Raw genomic sequence first — 24,838 nt, 5'->3', positions numbered from 1 at the left:
TAGTGCCACTGTAAAAAGGCAGAGTGGATAAATTTGAGTGTTCAAATTACAGAAGTATAGGTTTTTGAGTATTCCTGGGAAATTATTTGGGAGGGTATTGATTGAGAGGGTGAAGGGATGTACAAAACATCAGATTGGGGAAGAGCAGTGTGGTTTCACAAGTGGTAGAGGATGTGTGGATCAGGTGCTTTCTTTGAAGAATGTATGTAAGAAATACTTAGAAAGGCTAATGGATTTGTATGTAGCATTTATGGATCTGGAGAAGGCATATGATAGAGTTGCTCTGTGGAAGGTATTAAGAATATATGGTGTGGGAGGCAAGTTGTTAGAAGCAGTATAGGGTTTTTATTGAGGATGTAAGGCATGTGTACGAGTAGGAAGAGAGGAAAGTGATTGGTTCTCAGTGAATGTCGGTTTGTGGCAGGGATGCGTGATGTCTGCATGGTTGTTTAATTTGTTTATGGATGGGGTTGTTAGGGAGGTGAATGCAAGAGTTTTGGAAAGAGGGGCAAGTATGCAGTCTGTTGTAGATGAGAGAGCTTGGGAAGTGAGTCAGCCACCAATGCTGTAGCATTGGTGGCTGATTCTGGTGAGAAACTGCAGAAACTGATGACTGAGTTTGGTAAAGTGTGTGAAAGAAGAAAGTTGAGAGTAAATGTGAATAAGAGCAAGGTTATTAGGTACATTAGGGTTGAGGGACAAGTCAATTGGGAGGTAAGTTTGAATGGAGAAAAACTGGAGGAAGTGAAGTGTTTTAGATATCTGGGAGTGGATTTGGCAGTGGATGGAACCATGGGGGAGGGGGCGAAAGATCTGGGAGTGTTGAAAAATGTGTGGAAGGCAAGAACATTAACTCGGAAAGCCAAACTGGGTATGTTTGAAGGAATAGTAGCTCCAACAGTGTTATATGGTTGCAAGGCATGGGCTGTAGATAGAGTTGTGCGGAGGAGGGTGGATGTTTTGGAAATGAGATGTTTGAGGACATTATGTGGTGTGAGGTGGTTTGATCGAGTAAGTAATGAAAGGGTAAGAGAGATGTGTGGTAATAAAAAGAGTGTGGTTGAGAGAGCAGAAGAGGGTGTTTTGAATTGGTTTGGTCACATGGAGAGAATGAGTGAGGAATGATTGACAAAGAGGTGTCAGATGTGGAGGGAACGAGGAGAAGTGGGAGACGAAATTGGAGATGGAAAGATGGAGTGAAAAAGATTTTGTGTGATCGGGGCCTGTTTTGTGGGAGCTGTGATTTCATTGCATTATACATGACAGCTAGAGACTGGGTGTAAACAAATGTGGCCTTTGTTGTCTTTTCTTAGCGCTACCTTGCACGCATGCGGGGGTAGAGGGTTGTCATTTCATGTGTGGCAGGCTGGCGATGGGAATGAATAAAGGTAGCAGGTATGAATTATGTACATGTGTATGTATGTATATATGTATACGTTGAATTGTATTAGTATGTTTGTGTGCATGTGTGGACGTGTGTGTATATACATGTGTGTGTGGGTGGGTTGGGCCATTCTTTCGTCTTTTTCCTTGCGCTACCTCACTAATGTGGGAAACAGTGACAAATTATAATGAATAGATGTAAACCTTAGTATTAGGTAGTAGGGTATTGACAGCAGCCACCCAGGATTGCACTACCGTCCCAAATGAGGAGCATTAAAGTGGTGCTCAGAACTGTCTTATGCCCTTTATGTTAGGGTTGCTGGTCTTACTTTTTGACTCATCGATCGGGACTACTGGTCTAGACCTATCATCTTCATATCAGCTCCGTACACGTACTCAGACCTTACATAATTTCTTCGCGTAAGTTTTCTTGCCATCTCCTGTCTACAGAATCGTTTTTAAACATAATCATAATAGAATCCAACTAACCAAGAGCTCCTAGTCCCTGGTATAATGGGGTCCTAAGAATCTCCTAGTTTCTGCAGGACTCTTCTGCAAATAAGATGAGGGCTGAAACAGTAGTAGTAGTACCACCCCTCCCATGACCTTTCCCACATTCATAAACCTGCTTCTTTTCCTATTCACTGTATCACCATTTGTGGTCTTTCTACTAACTTCTTTGTTGAACACCATTTTTCAATTACCTCTCCTAATATCTTCATTTCTCTCAGACCTATTTGTCTAATGATGTTCTCACTAGCCCCTTTTTCATACTCAACTATAATCTCGACTCATGATTCCTTTACGTAGGTGGTGCCTATACTTGTTCCAGTATCAGAACCTCTGTTGCACACCTCAATGACCTTGAGTCCTCAAACTTTAATGTTATCAAGCTCAAGGCTCTGTCTCCCATTTGCCACGTTTATCCTTTGTATTGCCTACTGCTCTCCTGTTTCTACAAAATATATATCATTCTTCTACTATCTAAACCATTGCCATAAGATTGTGTCATCCCCGTCACATGCAAGCGCATCATTCATCATAGGTAATTGTTGAGGAATTGAAGTCCTTATGTTCTCCATTCTCAGTGATGCAGAGCAAACTATCTCCCATTTCACCCATACTTCTGACCACTGGGACCACTCCTTATATTTTGGATCCAATTTTCACCTCCAGTCACCCGGTTGGTTTATTAGACCACTTTCTCTGAAATGTATCTGTTTTAACAACACCTCAACTCCAGCAGCACCTTTTAAATGTAAATATTAGCAGTTTAACAAAACTTGTGATTCTTATCTGGATTTCCTTGGGCAAGTTACTGTCCCTTTTGTGGCAGTGCTTCTGTCTCCACCAAATGTATAACAGAAGTTATTGTTGCAGAAATGGAAGCATTTACTCCCTATTCATCCAAGATGACCTCTCCATCCAGTGCATGATTCAGCTGTTCCTGTTCTGAGGCCATTAATGCAAGGCATCAGGCACACCAGGCTTGAAAGAACTCTCCTTCCTCTGACTCCTATTCAGCATTCATCATTACCTTAAATCATTGCTAGTAGATTAACCTCAAGTCAAAGTGTTTCTTTATTCAAAAGAATTGTGATTACCTCTCCATCATTCTCTAATAGGTCTTTTTAGTCTTTAACTATGGCCTTCTCTGACAACTGTTGCTCCATCTTTCCTTCATTTTTCCGTTCTGATGGCTTTATATCTGTCTCTTCCATAAACCAAGTAGCTCTTTGGTTTACTCTTCTCCTCTAATTCAGTTTTGGATGTCTGACTTACCTTCATCCCCAATTACTGATCCTATGCCCCTTCCCATTATCTCTTCAAACGAGAGAGAGAGAGAGAGAGAGAGAGAGAGAGAGAGAGAGAGAGAGAGAGAGAGAGAGAGAGAGAGAGAGAGAGAGAGAGAGACTTATGGTCCTTTTTATTGAAAGAGTTTTAATCTGAACTTGTGCTTACTCATCTTTTCTGTTTCTGTGTTAGAACCCGAACTTTTCCTTGGAAGCATGCTTTGATACATGCCATCCCTAAGAGGAGTGACCATTCTAGCTTCTCTGTCATCCTCTCTTTGAATCCCTCCTTAACTCACATATCCTCAAATATCTTGAATCTTCCAGTCTTCTCTCTGATCACCAGTATGGCTTCCAAAAGGCAAGATCCACCGGTAATATTCTTTCTTGTCTTTCTAATCTACAAAAGAAATTTGGAAATCCTGTGTAGTTGCCCTTGATATATCCAAAGCTTTAGACATGGGTTTGGCATCAGGGTATCATCTCTAAGCTCCTCTTTTGGCTTCCCTCACCCACTTTGCTTTCTCTTATCAATCTTCCTCCTTGGCTGATCTGTCTCCATGGTTGTTGATGAATAAGCCTCTTCCCCTTTCTCCATTAATGTCAGTGTCACTCAAGTTTCTCCCATCCCCTACGCCTTTTCTCTTTTTTTATTAGTGATTCCCTTTTGTTCACAGATAACCAAATGCACTCATCTGCTGACAACTAAACACTGCATTTGTCCACATCCTTCGTTTCTGCTCCTTTTTCTCTCCTGATCTACATCTCATCTTGACACAACTTCCTTTGTAAGCTCAGACTTGGACAAGGAATCTCTCTGGGTTATATTAAATCCGTTTAACTTTAATGCTTCCAAGACCTACTTTCTGCCAGTCTCTCTATCAAAAATCCTCACAGCTTTCTATCTCATTTGATGGTTCTATGATTTCACCTCTTGATCCATTGAACACACTTGGTATTACTTTAACGTCCATGCTGTCTTGGAAACTCCACTTTACAGAAATAACTAAGTCTGCCTCTAAGAAACTGGGAGTTCTGTTTTAGAGTCAGAATTTCTTTTCCTCCAAAGAGTTGCTTTGTAGATTCATAGTATTGATCTTTCCCTGCATTGAGGACTGCTTTCACATGTGGGATGGTTCCAGCTCTGCATCCTTACTTAACAGGGTTGAGTCAAAAGTGGTCTGACATAAACTCTCAGGTTAACTTCAAAATTTGACCTGCTTGACCTTTGCTGCTATAGGTATTATTTTGGTCTTAGTTCCTGAAAGCTGCCTGCTTGTGTGGCAGACTGCAATACTCAGCAAGCTGCTGCATCATGTGATTACTGTGTGGGCCATTTTGATAACTGTTTTTTAACTTTTTCTTCCCCTACACTTCAAAGCTTTAGAATTCTGTAGCCTCTCATATCTTTTGCAATAACTATGACCTGGGACATTTTGAAAGACAGGCAGCGAGTTTGGATGGTCTCTAGCTGTCATGTAATAATGCCTGAAACCACAGCTCCCTTTCCACATCCAGGCTCCACAGAACTTTCCATGGTTTACCCCAGATGCTTCACATGCCCCGATTCAATCCATTGACAGCACGTCGACCCCAGTATACCACATCGATCCAATTCACTCTATTCCTTGCCCGCCTTTCACCCTCCTGCATGTTCAGGCCCCAGTCACTCAAAATCTTTTTCACTCCATCTTTCCACCTCCAATTTGGTCTCCCACTTCTCCTCGTTCCCTCCACCTCCGACACATATATCCTCTTGGTCAATCTTTCCTCACTCATTCTCTCCATGTGCCCAAACCATTTCAAAACTCCCTTTTCTGCTCTTGCAACCACACTCTTTTTATTTCCACACATCTCTCTTACCCTTACATTACTTACTCGATCAAACCACCTCACACCACATATTGTCCTCAGACATCTCATTTCCAACATATCCACCCTCCTGCGCACATCTCTATCCATAGCCCACGCCTCGCAACCATACAACATTGTTGGAACCACTATTCCTTCAAACATACCCATTTTTGCTTTCCGAGATAATGCTCTCGACTTCCAAACATTCTTCAAGGCTCCCAGGATTTTCGCCCCCTCCCCCACCCTATGATTCACTTCCGCTTCCATGGTTCCATCCGCTGCCAGATCCACTCTCAGACATCTAAAACACTTTACTTCCTCCAGTTTTTCTCCATTCAAACTTACCTCCCAATTGACTTGACCCTCAACCCTACTGTACCTGATAACCTTACTCTTATTCACATTTGCTCTTAACTTTCTTCTTTCACACACTTTACCAAACTCAGTCACCAGCTTCTGCAGTTTCTCACATGAATCAGCCACCAGCGCTGTATCATCAGCGAACAACGACTGACTAACTTCCCAAGCTCTCTCATCCACAACAGACTCCATACTTGCCCCTCTTTCCAAAACTCTTGCATTCACCTCCCTAACAACCCCATCCATAAACAAATTAAACAACCATGGAGACATCACACACCCCTGCCTCAAACCTACATTCACTGAGAACCGATCACTTTCCTCTCTTCCTACACGTACACATGCCTTACATCCTCGATGAAAACTTTTCACTTCTTCTAACTACTTGCCTCCCACACCATATATTGTTAGTAACTTCCAGAGAGCATCTCTATCATCTCTATCATATGCCTTCTCCAGATCCATTAAAGCTACATACAAATCCATTTGCTTTTCTAAGTATTTCTCACATACATTCTTCAAAGCAAACACCTGATCCACACATCCTCTACCACTTCTGAAACCACACTGCTCTTCCCCAATCTGATGCTCTGTACATGCCCTCACCCTCTCAATCAGTACCCTCCCATATAATGTACCAGGAATACTTAACAAACTTATACCTCTGTAATTTGAGCACTCACTCTAATCCCCTTTGCCTTTGTACAATGGCACTATGCAAGCATTCCGCCAATCCTGAGGCACCTCACCATGAATCATACATACATTAAATAACCTTACCAACCAGTCAACAATACGGTCACCCCCCCCCCCCTTTTTTTGATAAATTCCACTGCAATACCATCCAAACCTGCTGCCTTGCCGGCTTTCATCTTCCGCAAACCTTTTACTACCTCTTCTCTGTTTACCAAATCATTTTCCCTAACCCTCTCACTTTGCACACCACCTCGACCAAAACACCCTATATCTGCCACTCTATCGTCAAACACATTCAACAAACCTTCAAAATACTCACTCCATCTCCTCACATCACCACTACTTGTTATCACCTCACCATTAGCACCCTTCACTGAAGTTCCCATTTGCTCCCTTGTCTTACGCACTTTATTTACCTCCTTCCAGAACATCTTTTTATTCTCCCTAAAATTCAATGATACTCTCTCACCCCAACTCTCATTTGCCCTCTTTTTCACCTCTTGCACCTTTCTCTTGACCTCCTGCCTCTTTCTTTTATACATCTCCCACTCATTTGCATTTTTTCCCTGCAAAAATCGTCCAAATGCCTCTCTCTTCTCTTTCACTAATAATCGTACTTCTTCATCCCACCACTCACTACCCTTTCTAATCAACCCTCCTCCCACGCTTCTCATGCCACAAGCATCTTTTGCGCAAGCCATCACTGCTTCCCTAAATACATCCCCTTCCTCCCCCACTCCCCTTACCTCCTTTGTCCTCACCTTTTAACATTCTGTACTCAGTCTCTCCTGGTACTTCCTCACACAAGTCTCCTTCCCAAGCTCACTTACTCTCACCACCCTCTTCACCCCAACATTCTCTCTTCTTTTCTGAAAACCCATACAAATCTTCACCTTCGCCTCCACAAGATAATGATCAGACATCCCTCCAGTTGCACCTCTCAGCACATTAACATCCAAGAGTCTCTCTTTCACGCACCTGTCAATTAACCCATAATCCAATAATGCTCTCTGGCCATCTCTCCTACTTACATATGTAAGTTTGTGTGTGTGTATATATATGTGTATACGTTGAGATGTATAGGTATGTATATTTGTGTGTGTGGACGTGTATGTATATACATGTGTATGTGGGTGGTTTGGGCCATTTCTTTCGTCTGTTTCCTTGCACTACCTCGCTAACACGGAAGACAGCCACAAGGCAAAATAAATAGTATAAGATAAATGTAAATAGATATGTAAGGCATGTGTACGTGTAGGAAGAGAGGAAAGTGATTGGTTCTCAGTGAATGTTGGTTTGCGGCAGGGGTGTTTGATGTCTCCATGGTTGTTTAATTTGTTCATGGATGGAGTTGTTAGGGAGGTGAATGCAAGAGTTTTGGAAAGAGGGGCAAGTATGCAGTCTGTTATGGATGAGAGAGCTTGGGAAGTGAGTCAGTTGTTCACTGATGATACAGTGCTTGTGGCTGATTCGTGTGAGAAACTGCAGAAGCTGTTGACTGAGTTTGGTAAAGTGTGTGAAAGAAGAAAGCTGAGAGTAAATGTGAATAAGAGCAAGGTTATTAGGTACAGCAGGGTTGAGGGACAAGTCAGTTGGGAGGTAAGTTTGAATGGAGAAAAACTGGAGGAAGTGAAGTGTTTTAGATATTTGGGAGTGGATTTGGCAGCGGATGGAACCATGGAAGCGGAAGTGAATCATAGGGTGGGGGGGGGTGAAAGTTGTGGGAGCGTTGAAAAATGTGTGGAAGTCGAGAACGTTATCTTGGAAAGCAAAAATTGGTATGTTTGAAGGAATAGTGGTTCCAACAATGATATATGGTTGCGAGGCATGGGCTATAGATAGAGTTGTGTGGAGGAGGATGGATGTGCTGGAAATGAAGTGTTTGAGGACAATATGTGGTGTGAGGTTGTTTGATTAAGTGATGAAAGGGTAAGAGAGATGTATGGTAATAAAAAAGTGTTGTTGAGAGAGCAGAAGAGGGTGTTTTGAAATGGTTTGGTCACATGAAGAGAATGAGTGAGGAAAGATTGACTGAGGGTATGTGTGTCAGAGGTGGAGGGAATGAGGAGAATTGGGAGACGATATTGGAGGTGGAAAGATGGAGTGAATAGGGGCCTGAACATGCAGGAGGGTGAAGGCGTGCAAGGAATGAAGTGAATTGGAATGATGTGGTATACCAGGGTCGATGTGCTATCAATGGATTGAACCAGGGCATGTGAAGCGTGTAGGGTAAACCATGGAAAGTTTTGTGGATCCTGGATGTGGAAAGGGAGCTATGGCTTTGATGCATTATACATGACAGCTAGAGACTGAGTGTGAATGAATGTTCCCTTTGTTGACTTTTCCTAGCGCTATCTCACAGACATGCAGGGGAAGGGGGTTGTCATTTCATGTGTGGCGGGGTGGCAACGGGAATGAATAAGGGCAGACAGTATGAATTATGTACATGTATATGTCTGTGTGTGTGTATATATATATATGTGTACAGTGAGATGTATTATTATTTTGCTTTGTCACTGTCTCCTGCGTTAGTGAGGTAGCGCAAGGAAACAGACGAAAGAGTGGCTCAACCCACCCACATACATGTGGGTCCACACACGCAAATATACGTACCTATACATCTCAACGTATACATATATATACACACACAGACATATGCATATATACACATGTACATGATTCATACTGTCTGCCATTATTCATTCCCTTCGCCACCCCGCCACACATGAAATAACAACCCCCCTTCCCCCTCATGTGTGCAAGGTAGCTCTAGGAACAGACAACAAAGGCCACGTTCGTTCACACTCAGTCTCTAGCTGTCATGTAATAGTGCACCAAAACCACAGCTTCCTTTCCACATCCAGGCCCCACAGAACTTTCCATGGTTTACCCCAGACACTTCACATACCCTGGTTCAATCCATTGACAGCATGTTGACCCTGGTATACCACATCATTCCAATTCACTCTATTCCTCGCACGCTTTTCACCCTCCTGCATGTTCAGGCCCCGATCACTCAAAATCTTTTTCACTCTATCTTTCCACCTCCAATTTGGTTTCCCCTTCTCCTCGTTCCCTCCACCTCTGACACATATATCCTCTTGGTCAATCTTTCCTCACTCATTCTCTCCATGTGACCAAACCATTTCAAAACATCCTTTTCTGCTCTCTCAACCACACTCTTTTTATTACCACACATCTCTCTTACCCTATTATTACTTACTTGATCAAACCACCTCACACTACATATTGTCCTCAAACATCTCATTTCCAGTACATCCACCCTCCTGCGCACAACTCTCTCCATAGCCCACGCCTTGCAACCATATAACTTTGTTGGAACCACTATTCCTTCAAACATACTCATTTTTGCTCTCCGATATAATGTTCTTGACCTCCACACATTCTTCAATGCTCCCAGAATTTTCGCTCCCTCCCCCACCCTATGATTCACTTCCACTTCCATGGTTCCATCCGCTGCCAAATCCACTCCCAGATGTCTAAAACACTTCACTTCCTCCAGTTTTTCTCCGTTCAAACTTACCTCCCAATTGACTTGACCCTCAACCCTACTGTACCTAATAACCTTGCTCTTATTCACATTTACTCTCAGCTTTCTTCTTTCACACACTTAACCAAACTCAGTCACCAGCTTCTGCAGTTTCTTACATGAATCAGCCACCAGTGCTGTATCATCAGCGAACAACAACTGACTCACTTCCCAAGCTCTCTCATCCACAACAGTCTGCATACTTGCCCCTCTTTCCAAAACTCTTGCCTTCACCTCCCTAACAACCCCATCCATAAACAAATTAAACAACCATGGAGACATCACACACCCTTGCCGCAAACCTACATTCAATGAGAACAAATCACTTTCATCTCTTCCTATACGTACACATGCCTTACATCCTCAATAAAGACTTTTCACTGCTTCAAACAACTTGCCTCCCACACCATATATTCTTAATACCTTCCACAGAGCATTTCTATCAGCTCTTATCATATGCCTTCTCCAGATCCATAAATGCTACATACAAATCCATTTGCTTTTCTAAGTATTTCTCACATTCATGCGTGGCAAGGTGGCGATGGGAATGAATAAAGGCAGACAATGTGAATTGTGTGCATGGGTATATATGTATGTGTCTGTGTGTGTATATATATGTGTACATTGAGATGTATAGGTATGTATATTTGCGTGTGTGGACGTGTATGTATATAGATGTGTATGGGGGTGGGTTGGGCCATTTCTTTCGTCTGTTTCCTTGCGCTACCTCGCAAACGCGGGAGACAGCGACAAAGCAAAATAAAAATATAAATAAAATAATTCTTCAAAGCAAACACCTGATCCACACATACTCTACCACTTCTGAAACCACACTGCTCTTCCCCAATCTGATGCTCTGTACATGCCTTCACCCTCTCAATCAATACCCTCCCATATAATTTCCCAGGAATACTCAACAAACTTATACCTCTGTAATTTGAGCACTCACTTTTATCCCCTTTGCCTTTGTACAATGGCACTATGCATGCATTCCGCCAGTCTTCAGGCACCTCACCATGAGTCATGCATACATTAAATAACCTTACCAACCAGTCAACAATACAGTCACCCCCTTTTTTAATAAATTCCACTGCAATACCATCCAAAATTGCTGCCTTGCCAGCTTTCATCTTCCGCAAAGCTTTTTTACCTCTTCTCTGTTTAACAAATCATTTTCCCTAACCCTCTCACTTTGCACACCACCTCAACCAAAACACCCTATATCTGCCACTCTATCATCAAACACATTTAACAAACCTTCAAATTACTCACTCCATCTCCTTCTCACATCACCACTACTTGTTATCACCTCCCCATTAGCCCCCTTCACTGAAGTTTCCCATTTGTTCCCTTGTCTTACGCACTTTATTTACCTCCTTCCTAAGCATCTTTTTATTCTCCCTAAAATTTAATGATACTCTCTCACCCCAACTCTCATTTGCCCTCTTTTTTGGTGCTTGCACCTTTCTTTTGACCTCCTGCCTCTTTCTTTTATACATCTCCCAGTCATTTGAGATGTATAGGTACGTATATGTGCGTGTGTGGACGTGTATGTATATACATGTGTATGTAGGTGGGTTGGGCCATTCTTTTGTCTGTTTCCTTGCGCTACCTCACTAACGCGGGAGACAGCGACAAAATATGATAATAATAGTAATTTTACTTTTCATTTTCCCTTTCATTAACCTCTCTCCGTATTTCAGTTAAGGCCTGGCTGTAACGTGGACTTTTCCTCCCTCTATATTTCAGTTAAGGTTTATCCTTGAAGTTGACTTTTGTTTGTAACTTGAATCTCCAACTTCAAAAAAGAGTGCCTCTCTCCTCTCATGACATCTTCCATGGTCTGATTTAACTTGATCCTTCATATTCTGTAGTTTCATCTCCAATAGTGTGAAATTTTGATCCCATTCCTTTATTTTTTTCAAACAGAATTTCAAAGCTACTGACCTCTAATGTTTCATGCTTAGGGTCTTCCTGTTGTTCCCTTCTTGTTATGGACCAAGTGTGTATGTGTGTTTGTGTGTGTTCTTTTATTACAGTCAAAATTATTGAAAATGACCCTCAGAAGTATGAAAGTTAATAACGCTGATAAAGATTGGAAACTGTTGATATATTTGTCCCTTGGGCCATTTCAGTGGGAAAACCATAGCAAGTCTCTCAAGCTTGAGGAAGAGACTTTAGCCAAGATCCGAGAGAGAATCCAAAACAAAGTGATGGCTGGCACTGGTACATGGATTGATTGGCAGTATCTTCTTGATGCTGCAGCTCTCCTTGCCAGATGCCGTTATACTCTTCAGAACACTTATCCATTTGCGTACTACCTCGAATCTGGACCCAGAAAAGATCTGGTTAGTATCCATATAACTTTTTGCCTTTTGTACTTATTTTAAGTAAAGTTGGTTTACCTAATAATGTATGATTATGCCCATGATTCTTTCAGATGTTATTTTGTACCATGCTAGTTTTATTTTGCATGTTACTCCTTGCATTGCTCAGGAAAATAGTTGCTATGTTTTCATGATTTTAGGACAGGTGCCTTAGAGGGTCTTTGAAATTCATATCTAATTTATATGAAGTTGGTTGTGGTAAGTTGTTTAGTGTTGAATCACTGTGAGCTTATTTTTTTCATACTTGCCTACTGCCTCTCACATTAGCAAGGTAGCACCAGGAACAGATAGAGAATGGCCTCATCCACTGATATCCCCAACCAGGTCCCTCAGACCTTTCCATGGTTTCCCTCAACCACTTTATATGTCCTGGTTCAGCCAATTAAGAGTGTGTTTCTCCCTGTATGCCATGTTGTTCCAATTTGCTCTATCCCGTGCACACCTCAAATCCTCCAGCATCTTTAGGCTCTGACATGTCAGACCATCTTTCTACAGTATTGCACCTCATCCTTGGCGTCCCCCTCGTCCTTGTTCCTTCTACTTCTGACTTGTATATTCTCTAAGTTATCCTCAACTCGCCCATCCTCACTCTTTATGTCCAAATCATTTTGGTACACCCTCTTCAGCTTTCTTGTACATACTCCTTTTACCATCATACTTATCTCTTACCCAATCATTTCTTATTCCACAAAGCCTCTCATTCCTCATATTGTCCTCAGACATGTCATTTTCAACATATGCACCCCTCAACCACCATATAGGTCACTTCAGCTCACATAGTTCCTTCCACAGCCATGTGCACTCCCAGGTATAAAATATGACATTCCCACTAGTTGTCCTTTCTCCTTCCAAAATGGGCTTGCAATCATTCACATCTGCTCTCGACTTTTTCCTTTGATGCACCCCCCAAACTCAGACACCAGCTTTTGCAGTTTCTCACTTGAAGCTGCCACCAGCACTATATCATCAGCAAACAGTAACTCTCTCACCTTCCAGGCACTTTCACCCCTAACAAATTGCAGATCTGCCTCTTCTTCAAGACCCTCTCATTCACCTACCTCTCCAACCTAGTTACAAATGTACTTTGAATTTTTTTTTTTTTTTTTTTTTTTTTTTTTTTTTTTTTTGATGATTTTTAAAGTTCACTCTGTACTGTTGTTTCCATTCTGCTAACATCCATATAGTAGCTTTCATTGCAGTGAATTTGTGTTTACAATTTATATTGTTGATACGTTTAGAATACCTGTTTCTTGATCAGTATTGTAATTGAGTGGGTAATCAGTAACGTGGGTAGTGGGAAAGCTGAAGTTGAGAATGTAGTCATGAGAGTAAGAAGAATTAGAGGTACACTCGGTGATCTGGTGCATGTGTGTGTGATAATAAGAAACTATATTGGAAAGAGGTGGATGTAAGAGTGGAAATGTTAATGTGAGAAATAAGGAAGGGGAGTTAATGAATCAAAAGGAGGAAGTGAAAGGAAGATGGAAAGAGTATTTTGAAGAACTAATGAATGTTGGGAGAAGGGGAGGCAGCAGGTGTTGTATGCATGGGTTTGGAGGATGGAAGGAAGAGGATACAAGTGCAAGGGCCCATGGCAGAAAGGAAGGTGAGAAGGATGATAATGAGACTCAAGGTAGGAAAGGCACCTGGAGTGGATGGGATTATGGCTGAAATAGTGAAGTATGGAGGAAAAGGTGTGATAGAGTGGATGCATCTGATATGTAATTCATTATGGAAACAGAAGGTTGTGCCCGAGGATTGGTTGAAAGCTATCATTGTTCCTTTATTCAAAGAAATGGTGCTAAGGACGTATGCAGCATTTATAGGGTAATAAGTCTGTTACGTATACCAGGAAAAGTGTATGCAAAAATATTAATTGATAGAGTGATGGAAGTGACTGTATGTAGAATAAGTGAAGAGCAAGTGGGTTTTAGGAAGGTAAGGGATGTATGGATCAGATTTTTGTAGTAAAGATGACCATGGAAAAGTATTTAGCAAAAGGTAAGAAGTTGAATGCTGCTATTATGGCTCTGGAGAAAGCGTATGACAGAGTCGAGTGGAATGTTTTATGGGATATGTTAAGGATGTATGGTATAGGGGAACAACTGTTGAATGGTGTGAAAGCCATCTGTGGAGGAGCAAATGCATGTGTAAGAGTGGATGGAGAGTTGAGCATAGATTTTCGGGATAAATGTAGGTGTGAGGCAGTGTAATGTCACTTTGTCTTTTTGATATATGTATGGATGGAGTGATAAGAGAGATGAAAGCAAAACTAGGGAAAAGGGGTGCAGAGATGGAGTGTGGTAGTGACATATGGTGGCTAGTGGCAAGCCTGTTTGCGGATGATACTGCGTTGTTTGCTGAGAGTGATGAGGAGTTGCAGAAGGTTGTGTGTTATGTGATGTGTGTAAGGGTAGATGATTGAAGGTAAATGTAAGTAAAAGTAAAGTAATGGTGTTTGAAAGGAAACAGAGTGAAAGTATTGATTCTGCAAAACCATATAGTGTGAAAAAAGAAAGTGTACTGAATTGTGCTGTGGATAAGGGGGAAGAAAGACTGAAAGAAGAAAGAGAATTTAAGTTTTGTAGAAGTTGCTTTGGGTAAGTGTGGTGATATGGAAGGAGAGTTAAGTATGGATGTGAAGAGAGGATTACAGGACAGCATAGGCCTCTCAACCCTGACCTATGCAGCCAAAATATAGACATGGAGTGAATTGCAGAGGTCAAGAATCCAGGCTGTGCAAATGAACTGTTTAAGAAGGACCTGTGGTGCAACTAGATGGAATGAAGAAAGAAATGAAGGGGTGTATGAGAGATGTGATATGGCAAGGAATGCAAAGGGATTGAATTGTGGACATGGTAGAATGAGTGAAACATAATACTCGGAGGTGGTTTGGGCATGTGGAAAGAATGCGAGACTGGGAGTTTACAAGGAGAGTGTATGATAGTACACTTAAAGGGGTTAGTGTAAAAGGAAGATCTCCTGTGACATGGGCAAATGGGGTGGAGGAATACTGGAGGGAGAGAAATTGAGGAAGAATGCTTGGAATGTTGAATGAGAAGGAGACATTTAAGGACAGGGATAAGTGGAGACTCTTTTGCCGTTGCCACCCCTTAATGGAAGTTCTAGGAGGGAATGGGCGGGAGAGATAGATAGAGATAGAAGCTTGAGAAGGAAAGGTGCTGAGTAGAGACCACAGAAATGGATTGCAGGTTTGGGAGTGATACATTATAGGAAGATACAGAGAGGGCATTATGCTTTTTTAGAAACACGACAGAGTGGAAAGTTTATGGTGCATTAGGTAATAGGTTTAGAAGTGAGCAGATTGGTCAAGAAAAATGTATGTTGATGAAAATGCAGATTCTTTAGAGCCAGAAAGGACTTACCACAGTTACTGGAGTCAGCCAACAAGTAGGCTCCTTCACAACTGAAATATACAGTGTAGAGTGAGGCTGGTAGACATAAGTTATTGATGACTTTTAGGCTGGAAGAAGATTATGTTCCTTTCAACAAGGAAATGAGGAGGAGTCTTGAAAAAGCTACTCAAAGCTATGGACTTGCTGAATCTAGGTCTTGCAAGAAATGAAGCTGGGCAAACTTGATATGTTGAAGCAAGACATAAAGGATGGCTGTTGAGGATTATTTCTGATTTGGATATATGTAGCCAAGAGTGACTTGAACAGGCTAAGAAACTTGCTGAAAGTAGCGAGTTCTCAAGGCTGATCATAATTTGATAGCCCAAGAGATGAACAAGAGAGAACTTTTATATTTTATTTATGATTACCCCAGGACCAGTTACCCAGAAACTTTCCAAAGGCTCCTGCAGTCCAAGGCTGCACTATTTCCAGTAAAATGTAGACTCCTTTTAGAGTGATAGGTTCTTTGACAACTGCACTTCTAGTGATGAAGCCTTGCCATAATGACTTTTCACCTGCTGTGTAACCTCTTATAGGCAGAGTCTGTCAGCATCCAAGAGAGAAGTAAAGAGTACATTTAAAAGGCAAAGAATGAAAGGCATCAAATGAGGCCAGTATCTTGGGGAAGCCAAAATTGCATAGTGGAATAAGTCTTATATTAAAGATGATATATAATGAAGTGAATGGACTGGTAGTAAATGGTATTGAGCTAAAGTTCAAGGATTAATTCATGGAATACAAACCTGATGTTGTTAGATGAGTGAGGACAAAACTTTTAACAGAGATAAGGTTGGGCTTGTTTTGTGTGGAGTACATAATAGCAAGGATGAACAGGGAAGATAAAGGAGGAGTGGGAATGACATTAAGTTTAAGGAAGTATTGATAAATGACCTATTCAGACAGTGTAATGGGAAAAATTATTGTTGGAAATGTGTATGGAATGATGTTGGCAATCTGCAGTCCTTAAAAATGATTTAGTTAATTCAGAACAGTTATTTAGCAAAAGCAGTTAGAATGGTAAAGGAAGCAGCAAGACTTGCACTTCTTATAGATATTGATTTCAAATGATAGGGATTTCAGTTACAAATGATAAATTTTAAGTAAATTGAGAAAATTTAAGATTCTCAGAGAGACAGAAAGTCATGGAAACAAAGGAGCTCCGTAGATTGTTTATAGGAAAATTTCCAATGGTATCTTTTCTCTTTGCATGGTAGAAATAATTTGGATGATATACTTTCACTATTAGATGTTGTCTTTATGTAAAGACTGATGAAAATTTGAAGGCTTGAATATAACCGATTGTAAAAGCAATCATATAATGTTTGAGTTTAACTCTGCAGTTAATAAGACAAAAAATGGGGGGTAAGAGTGTAAAGTGAGAGTCAGCGGATTAAGAATTATGGTAAATACATTTATGTGGTGTGAGATGGTTTGATCGAGTAAGTAATAATAGGGTAAGAGAGATGTGTGGTAATAAAAAAAGTGTGGTTGAGAGATTTACCCCAGATGCTTCACATGCCCTGGTTCAATCCATTGACAGCACATCGACCCAGGTATACCACATCGTTCCAATTCATTCTATTCCTTGCATGCCTTTCACCTTCCTGCTTGTTCAGGCCCCAATCACTCAGAATCTTTTTCACTCAATCTTTCCACCTCCAATTTGGTCTCCCACTTCTCCTCATTCCCTCCACCTCTGACACATATATCCTCTTTGTCAATCTTTCTTCACTCATTCTCTCCATGTGACCAAACCATTTCAAAACACCCTCTTCTGCTCTCTGAACCACACTCTTTTTATTACCACTCCTCTCTCTTACCCTTTCTCATTACTTACTTGATCAAACCATGTCACAGCACATATTGTCCTCACACATCTCATTTCCAGCACATCCACCCTCCTCCTCCTGAAAAAATTTTTGAAGTGTAGGGAAATTGATTTTCATGTTCATTATAGAAGGTTGGAATATGGGTAGGGGTGCCCCCCCAAGAGTAAGAAAATAGTGGCAAGGTCAAAACTTGTCCCATTTTAAGTCATTTTGGTTGAAAGGAAAAAGGATAAGGAAGTAGAAGTTAATGGGGGCTCTACAGGTGTGTGACTGTTAAAGTATCAAGCGGCTGGACTCCACACAGAAATTGTGGGAAGCAGCAGCCAGATGTGTCACGGGTCCAAACCTTGGGGGATGGGGACGCATGCAGACAGCTCATGAGAACCATGGCCAAAATATCTGTAGCAGCATTGTGTAGTTTGGAAAAGAAAGGTTGAAAAGAGATGATTCCAGGAGAATCATTGAGATGGAAGGCTTTTGATTCTGCTCTAGTTAGCAGGGAGATGGAGGATGAGCTACCCCAGATGTGTGAGTAGTATTTCATACTTGGGCAAGTAAAACCCCTATTGATATGAAATAACTGCTCACAAGCAAAGTGATTATGACTCCAATCCAACACTCCCAACTGTTGGGAAGTGGACTTTGTAATGTCGATTATGTTGGGTGTCCAGGAGATGGTGGAGGATATGGTTTTGCACAACATATTCATTACATGGTAGAATTGTGGTGTTTGGAAAGTGACAGAGGGGAAACAGATGATTATTAGAAAGAGATATTACATTTTAGCGCAATTAAACCTAATAAGTTTACTGCTTCCCTACACTGAAATGTTGCATAGGTCTGAATGTAGAGAGGAAACATGATCAGTATGAGAATGAGAATTAAAAGGAGTGGAGGGAAAGTGAGCTGAAGTATGTAAAGTCCAATCATCAGCATTAGAGTTAATAGGGTCAAAAGTAGAAGAGAGATCATTTGTTGAGAGAAAAAAGTGTAGGCAAAAGGATAGAATCCTGAGGAACACCATTGTTGATAGGATGGGTAGGGGATGTTGGTCCATTGACAAGTATTTTGATGGAACAGCCAGAGAGGAAATTTTGCACTAGAGAACAAAGAAGTGAAACCAAAAGAAGGGAGTTTAGAAAGTAAATTGCTGCAGATAGAGAGAAAGGCTGAAAAAAGAGAGACTTGGTTCAGTAAAAGTTTAAACATAAATTAGTCTAAGGATGTGCTTTAGATGAAATTTAAACAGCACAGCAGCAAGACAGTATTCAAAAGTTACCTATCTACTCATGTACCCTGGAGCACTTGTGAGAAGGTTTTTTCATGATGACAGGTTTGGCATGTTGCTTTAACCAATTGACTTGTGTTGATGAACGGTGTTTTTCTTGACTGCATGAAGCTCATTTTCTCACTTGTCTTGCTCTTTGTATGGTACTTTTTTGTTGTTGTTACTCTTTGGCATAAGTTTCCTAAGTTCATCCAGTACTGTCTTCCACTATGAGTATAATCCTCTTTTGAATGTATCTGTTGTCACTCTGTTTAAATTTCTTAGATATCTTGGTATTGCATTGCATAATCATTCCAACGTACTTCTTAAGCATTCGTGTATCTTTGTCTTATGCATTTTTGGTATGTTTCTACAAATGACTCTGGACTTAATGATCCTTATCATCCTTGTCTGGTTGGTTTTGAGTTCAAAACAATCTTCTTTATTCCTTCTATTTGTTGCTGGGTATTATTATTATTATGTATTTTCATAAAAGTTCTGTGGGGCCTGGATGTGGAAAGGGAGCTGTGGTTTCGGGCATTATTACATGACAGCTAGAGACTGAGTGTGAACAAATGGGGCCTTTGTTGTCTTTTCCTAGTTATTATTTAATTATTAAAAATTTTTTTTTTTTTATTTTCGGGTTGGGGGGGCTTTTTTCCTGTGTCGGAAAGGGTTTTAGTGCCAGTAAACAAAAGAAGAATGGCCCACCCAATTATACACATATATATACATAAACTCCCAAATATATGCGCATATACATACTTATACATTTCTTTTTTTTATTTTGTCACTGTCTCCCACATTTGCGAGGGAAACGCAAGGAAACAGATAAACCGAAGGGCCCCAAACCCACCCACTTTACTCGAAATTTTCATAAACCCCCAACCCATGCAAAAATTATACATACATATACTTAAATATACATAAACAGACTTTATATTTTACAGGGACATGTTCAAAATTGCTGCCTTCATCCATTCCTTTTTGCCCCCCTTTCCATCATGAAGTAGCCCCCCCTCCCCCCATGTGCATGCAAGGTAAAAAATTCACACTAAAAGTCTCTAGTTTTGTCATGTGAAATTTGGGGCCGAAACCCCCGCTTTTTTTTCCCAAAATTCAAGGCCCCCCCAAAACTTTCCATACCCTGGTTCAATCCACTGACGCTGTCAACCCCATTTATACCACTTCGTTCCAATTCCTTGCACTCCTTTCACCCCCCTTTGTATTTTCAGGCCCCGATCGCTTCAAATCTTTTTCACTAAACCTTTTCCCTTGCAAACCTTTCGTCTCCTGCATGTTCAGGCCCCCGATTACTCAAAATCTTTTTCACCCCATTTTTTTACCCCCCAATTTGGGTTTCCCCCAAAACTTCTCCTCGTTCCCTCCCCCTTGACACTTATACCCTTTTTGGGTCAATCTCTCCTCACTCATTCTCTCCTTTTGTGACCAAACCATTTAAAAACCCCCTCTTCTGCTCTCTAAACCCATACTCTTTTTATTCCCACACTTCCTATTCCCCTTACTTTTCTTACTCGATAAAACCACCTCATACCACTATTGTCCTAAAACTCTTATTTCCGCACTCCGCCCTTGCCCCACAACTCTATCCCTTGGGCCCATGCCTCGAAACCCTTTCAACATTGTTGGAACCACTTTTCCTTCAAACCCCCTTTTTTTTGGGTTTTCCCGAGTTTAATGTTCTGACTCCCACACATTCTTCAAGGCCCCCAGAATTTTAGCCCCCTCCCCCCCCCTTTATGATTCACTTCCGCTTCCATGGTTCCATCCGCTCCCAAAAATCCACTCCCAGATACCCCTAAAAAAATTCACTTCCCCCAAAGTTTTTCCCCATTAAAAATTACCTCCCAACTGACTTGCCCCTCAACCCTACTGTACCTAATAAACCCTTTTCTTATTTACATTTACTCTTTCTTTTTGTCTTGTTTAATTCAGTCTGTTTTCTGGTAAAACCCTGCGCACAGCAGTATTGGGGTTTTTCTTCTTATGCATACATCAAACATTTTCCCTCATTGTGTCTGTTTCTTTTGCGAAAGTTTTAATATTATTTCCCCTCTTACACTGTATAAACAATTTTTGTTCCTTTAAATGATCTGTTATTTCTTTATTTCTTTCACGTGATTCCCAAAAATGGGTTTATGGTTGCGAGGCATGAAACTACAGATTTGGGTTGTACGGGAAAGGGGGGTAGATTGGGTTTGGAAAAGAAATGTTTGAGGACAAAATGTGGGTTTTGAGTATGGGGTTTAGAGAGAGAAGGGGTTTTTTTTGTTGAAAAATTTTTTGGACTTTTTGGAGAGAATGAGTGAGGAAAAGATTGACAAAGAGGATATAAGTGTAGAGGGGGGAGGAAACAAAGGGGAACTGGGGGACCCAAAACGGAGGTGGAAGGGTGGAGGGGGAAAAAGATTTCAAGCAAACGGGGGCCCGAACATACAAGGGGGGGGGTGAGAGGTGTGCAAGGAAAAATACTGGGGAAATTGGAAAAATGTGGTAAACCAGGGTTGACGTTTCCGTCAATGGACTGAAAACAGGGCCCCGTGAAGCATCTGGGTTAAAACCCTGGAAAAAATTTTTGGGGCCTGGGTGTGGATAGGGAGCTGTGGTTTCAGTGCATTACACATGACAGATAGAGACTGAGTGTGAACAAAATGGCCCTTTTTTTTTCCTTTTCCCAGTGCTGCCTTGCTGAAGTGGGGGGTAGTGATGCTGTTTTCCCGTGGGGCGGGATAGAAAAAGGAATAGATTAAGGAATTAAGCATTTAAAAATTTGTATGTATGTATAAGTAAGTATATGTTGATATGTATATGTTATATTGTTATGAGGCATGGGCTAAAGATAGGGTTGTGTGGAGAAGGGTGTATGTGTTGGAAATGAGATGTTTGAGGACAATATGTAGTGTGAGGTGGTTTGATCGAGTAAGTAATGATAGGGTAAGAGATGTGTGGTAATAAAAAGAGTATGGTTGAGAGAGCAGAAGAGGGTGTATTGAAATGGTTTGGTCACATGGAGAGAATGAGTGAGGAAAGATTGACAAAGAGGATATACGTGTCAGAGGTGGAGAGAACGAGGAAAAGTGGGAGACCAAATTGGAGGTGGAAGGATGGAGTGAAAAAGATTTCAAGCAATCGGGGCCTGAACATACAGGAGGGTGAAAGGTGTGCAAGGAATAGGTGAGTGAAAAAGATTTGAAGCGATCGGGCCTGAACATACAGGAGGGTGAGAGGTGTGCAAGGAATAGGTGAGTGAAAAAGATTTCAAGCAATCGGGGCCTGAACATACAGGAGGGTGAGAGGTGTGCAAGGAATAGGTGAGTGAAAAAGATTTGAAGCGATCGGGCCTGAACATACAGGAGGGTGAAAGGTGTGCAAGGAATAGTGTGAATTGGAATGATGTGGTATACCAAGGTCAATTTGCTGGGGTAAACCACGGAAAGATTTGTGGGGCCTGGATGTGGATAGGGAGCTGTGGTTTTGATGCATTATACATGACAGCTAGAGAACGGTGTGAATGAACGTGGCCTTTGTTGTCTTTTCCTTTTCCTAGCACTACTTTGCGCACCTGCGGGGGGAGGGTGTTGTCATTTCATGTGTGGGGGTGGCGACGGGAATGAATAAGGCAGACAGTATGAATTATGTACATGTGTATATATGTATATGTCTATGTGTGTATATAGATGTATACGTTGAGATGTATAGATATATATATATATAATATATATATATAATATATATATATATAATATATATATATATAAATAATATATATATATAATATATATATATATTTTTTTTTTTTTTTGCCGCTGTCTCCCGCGTTTGCGAGGTAGTGCAAGGAATAGTGTGAATTGGAATGATGTGGTATACCAAGGTCAATTTGCTGAGGTAAACCATGGAAAGATCTGTGGGGCCTGGATGTGGATAGGGAGCTGTGGTTTCAGTGCATTACACATGACAGATAGAGACTGAGTGTGAACAAAATGGCCTTTTTTTGTCCGTTTTCCTAGTGCTGCCTTGCTGAAGTGGGGGATAGTGATGCTGTTTTCCTGTGGGGCGGGATAGCAACAGGAATAGATTAAGGCAATTAAGCATGAATATATGTATGTATGTATAAGTAAGTATATGTTGATATGTATATGTTATATTGTTATGAGGCATGGGCTAAAGATAGGGTTGTGCAGAGGAGGGTGGATGTGTTGGAAATGAGATGTTTGAGGACAATATGTGGTGTGAGGTGGTTTGATCGAGTAAGTTATGAAAGGGTAAGAGAGATGTGTGGTAATAAAAAGAGTGTGGTTGAGAAAGCAGAAGAGGGTGTATTGAAATGGTTTGGTCACATGGAGAGAATGAGTGACAAAAGATTGACAAAGAGGATATATGTGTCAGAGGTAGAGGGAACAAGAAGTGGGAGACCAAATTGGAGGTGGAAGGATGGAGTGAAGATTTTGAGTGATCGGGGCCTGAACATACAGGAGGGTGAAAGGTGTGCAAGGAATAGGTGAGTGAAAAAGATTTGAAGCGATCGGGGCCTGAACATACAGGAGGGTGAAAGGTGTGCAAGGAATAGGTGAGTGAAAAAGATTTGAAGCGATCGGGCCTGAACATACAGGAGGGTGAGAGGTGTGCAAGGAATAGGTGAGTGAAAAAGATTTCAAGCAATCGGGGCCTGAACATACAGGAGGGTGAAAGGTGTGCAAGGAATAGGTGAGTGAAAAAGATTTTGAGTGATTGGGGCCTAAACATGCAGAGGGTGAAAGGCATGCAAGGAATAGAGTGAATTGGAACGATGTGGTATACCAAGGTCAATTTGCTGGGGTAAACCACGGAAAGATTTGTGGGGCCTGGATGTGGATAGGGAGCTGTGGTTTCAGTGCATTACACATGACAGATAGAGACTGAGTGTGAACAAAATGGCCTTTTTTTGTCCGTTTTCCTAGTGCTGCCTTGCTGAAGTGGGGATAGTGATGCTGTTTTCCTGTGGGGCGGGATAGCAACAGGAATAGATTAAGGCAATTAAGCATGAATATATGTATGTATGTATAAGTAAGTATATGTTGATATGTATATGTTATATTGTTATGAGGCATGGGCTAAAGATAGGGTTGTGTGGAGAAGGGTGTATGTGTTGGAAATGAGATGTTTGAGGACAATATGTAGTGTGAGGTGGTTTGATCGAGTAAGTAATGATAGGGTAAGAGATGTGTGGTAATAAAAAGAGTATGGTTGAGAGAGCAGAAGAGGGTGTGTTGAAATTGTTTGGACATATGGAGAGAATGAGTGAGGAAAGATTGACAAAGAGGATATACGTGTCAGAGGTGGAGAGAACGAGGAAAAGTGGGAGACCAAATTGGAGGTGGAAGGATGGAGTGAAAAGAATTTTGAGCATTTGGGGCCTGAACATACAGGAGGGTGAAAGGTGTGCAAGGAATAGGTGAGTGAAAAAGATTTGAAGCGATCGGGGCCTGAACATACACACACCAAATGGGAACATCGGAGAAGGGGGCAAGTGGGGAGGTAATAACAGTTAGGATTGAAGTGAGAAGGCAATGGAGTGAGTATTTTGAAGGTTTGTTGAATGTGTTTGATAAAGAATGGCAGATATAGGGTGTTTTGGTCGGGGTGGTGTGTGTAGTAAGAGGGTCAGGGAGAATGGTTTGGTTAAAAGAGAAGAGATGGTGAAAGCCTTGCTGAAGACAAAATCTGGCAAGGCAGTGGGTTTGGATGGTATTGCAGTTGAAATTATTAAGAAAGGGGGTGACTAAGTTGTTGTTGATTGATTGGTAAGGATATTCATTGTATGTATGGATCATGGTGAAGTGCCTGAGGATTGGCAGAATGCATTTATTGTACAAAGGCAAAGGGGATAAAGGTGAATGCTCAAATTACAGAGGTATAAGTTTGTTGAGTATTCCTGGGAAATTATATGGGAGGGTATTGATTGAGAGGGTGAAAACATGTACAGAGCATCAGGTTGGGGAAGAGCTGTGTAGTTTCAGAAGTGTTAGAGGATGTGTGGGTCAGATGTTTGATTTTGAAAATGGTTTGGTCACATGGAGAGAATGAGCGAGGAAAGATTGACAAAGAGGATATATGTGTCAGAGGTGGAGAGAACGAGGAAAAGTGGGAGACCAAATTGGAGGTGGAAGGATGGAGTGAAAAGAATTTTGAGCATTTGGGGCCTGAACATACAGGAGGGTGAAAGGCGTGCAAGGAATAGAGTGAATTGGAACGATGTGGTATACCAAGGTCAATTTGCTGGGGTAAACCACGGAAAGATTTGTG

The 24,838-nt window shown here is 41.3% G+C and overlaps 1 protein-coding gene across 1 annotated transcript in view; it reads left to right on the top strand.

The window, feature by feature from the left end:
* ari-2 (E3 ubiquitin-protein ligase ari-2) overlaps window positions 1-24,838 on the top strand; it is a 232,217-nt gene that overhangs the window by 184,497 nt on the left and 22,882 nt on the right. The window contains exon 5 of the mRNA XM_071665846.1: window positions 11,772-11,984. Within this exon, the coding sequence (XP_071521947.1) occupies window positions 11,772-11,984 (213 nt within the window). The remainder of the gene's footprint in view (window positions 1-11,771; window positions 11,985-24,838) is intronic.

Source organism: Panulirus ornatus, chromosome 10 (assembly GCF_036320965.1).
Source record: "Panulirus ornatus isolate Po-2019 chromosome 10, ASM3632096v1, whole genome shotgun sequence".
Taxonomy (NCBI): Eukaryota; Metazoa; Arthropoda; class Malacostraca; order Decapoda; family Palinuridae; genus Panulirus; species Panulirus ornatus.
This window is presented reverse-complemented; position numbering and strand designations above follow the sequence as displayed.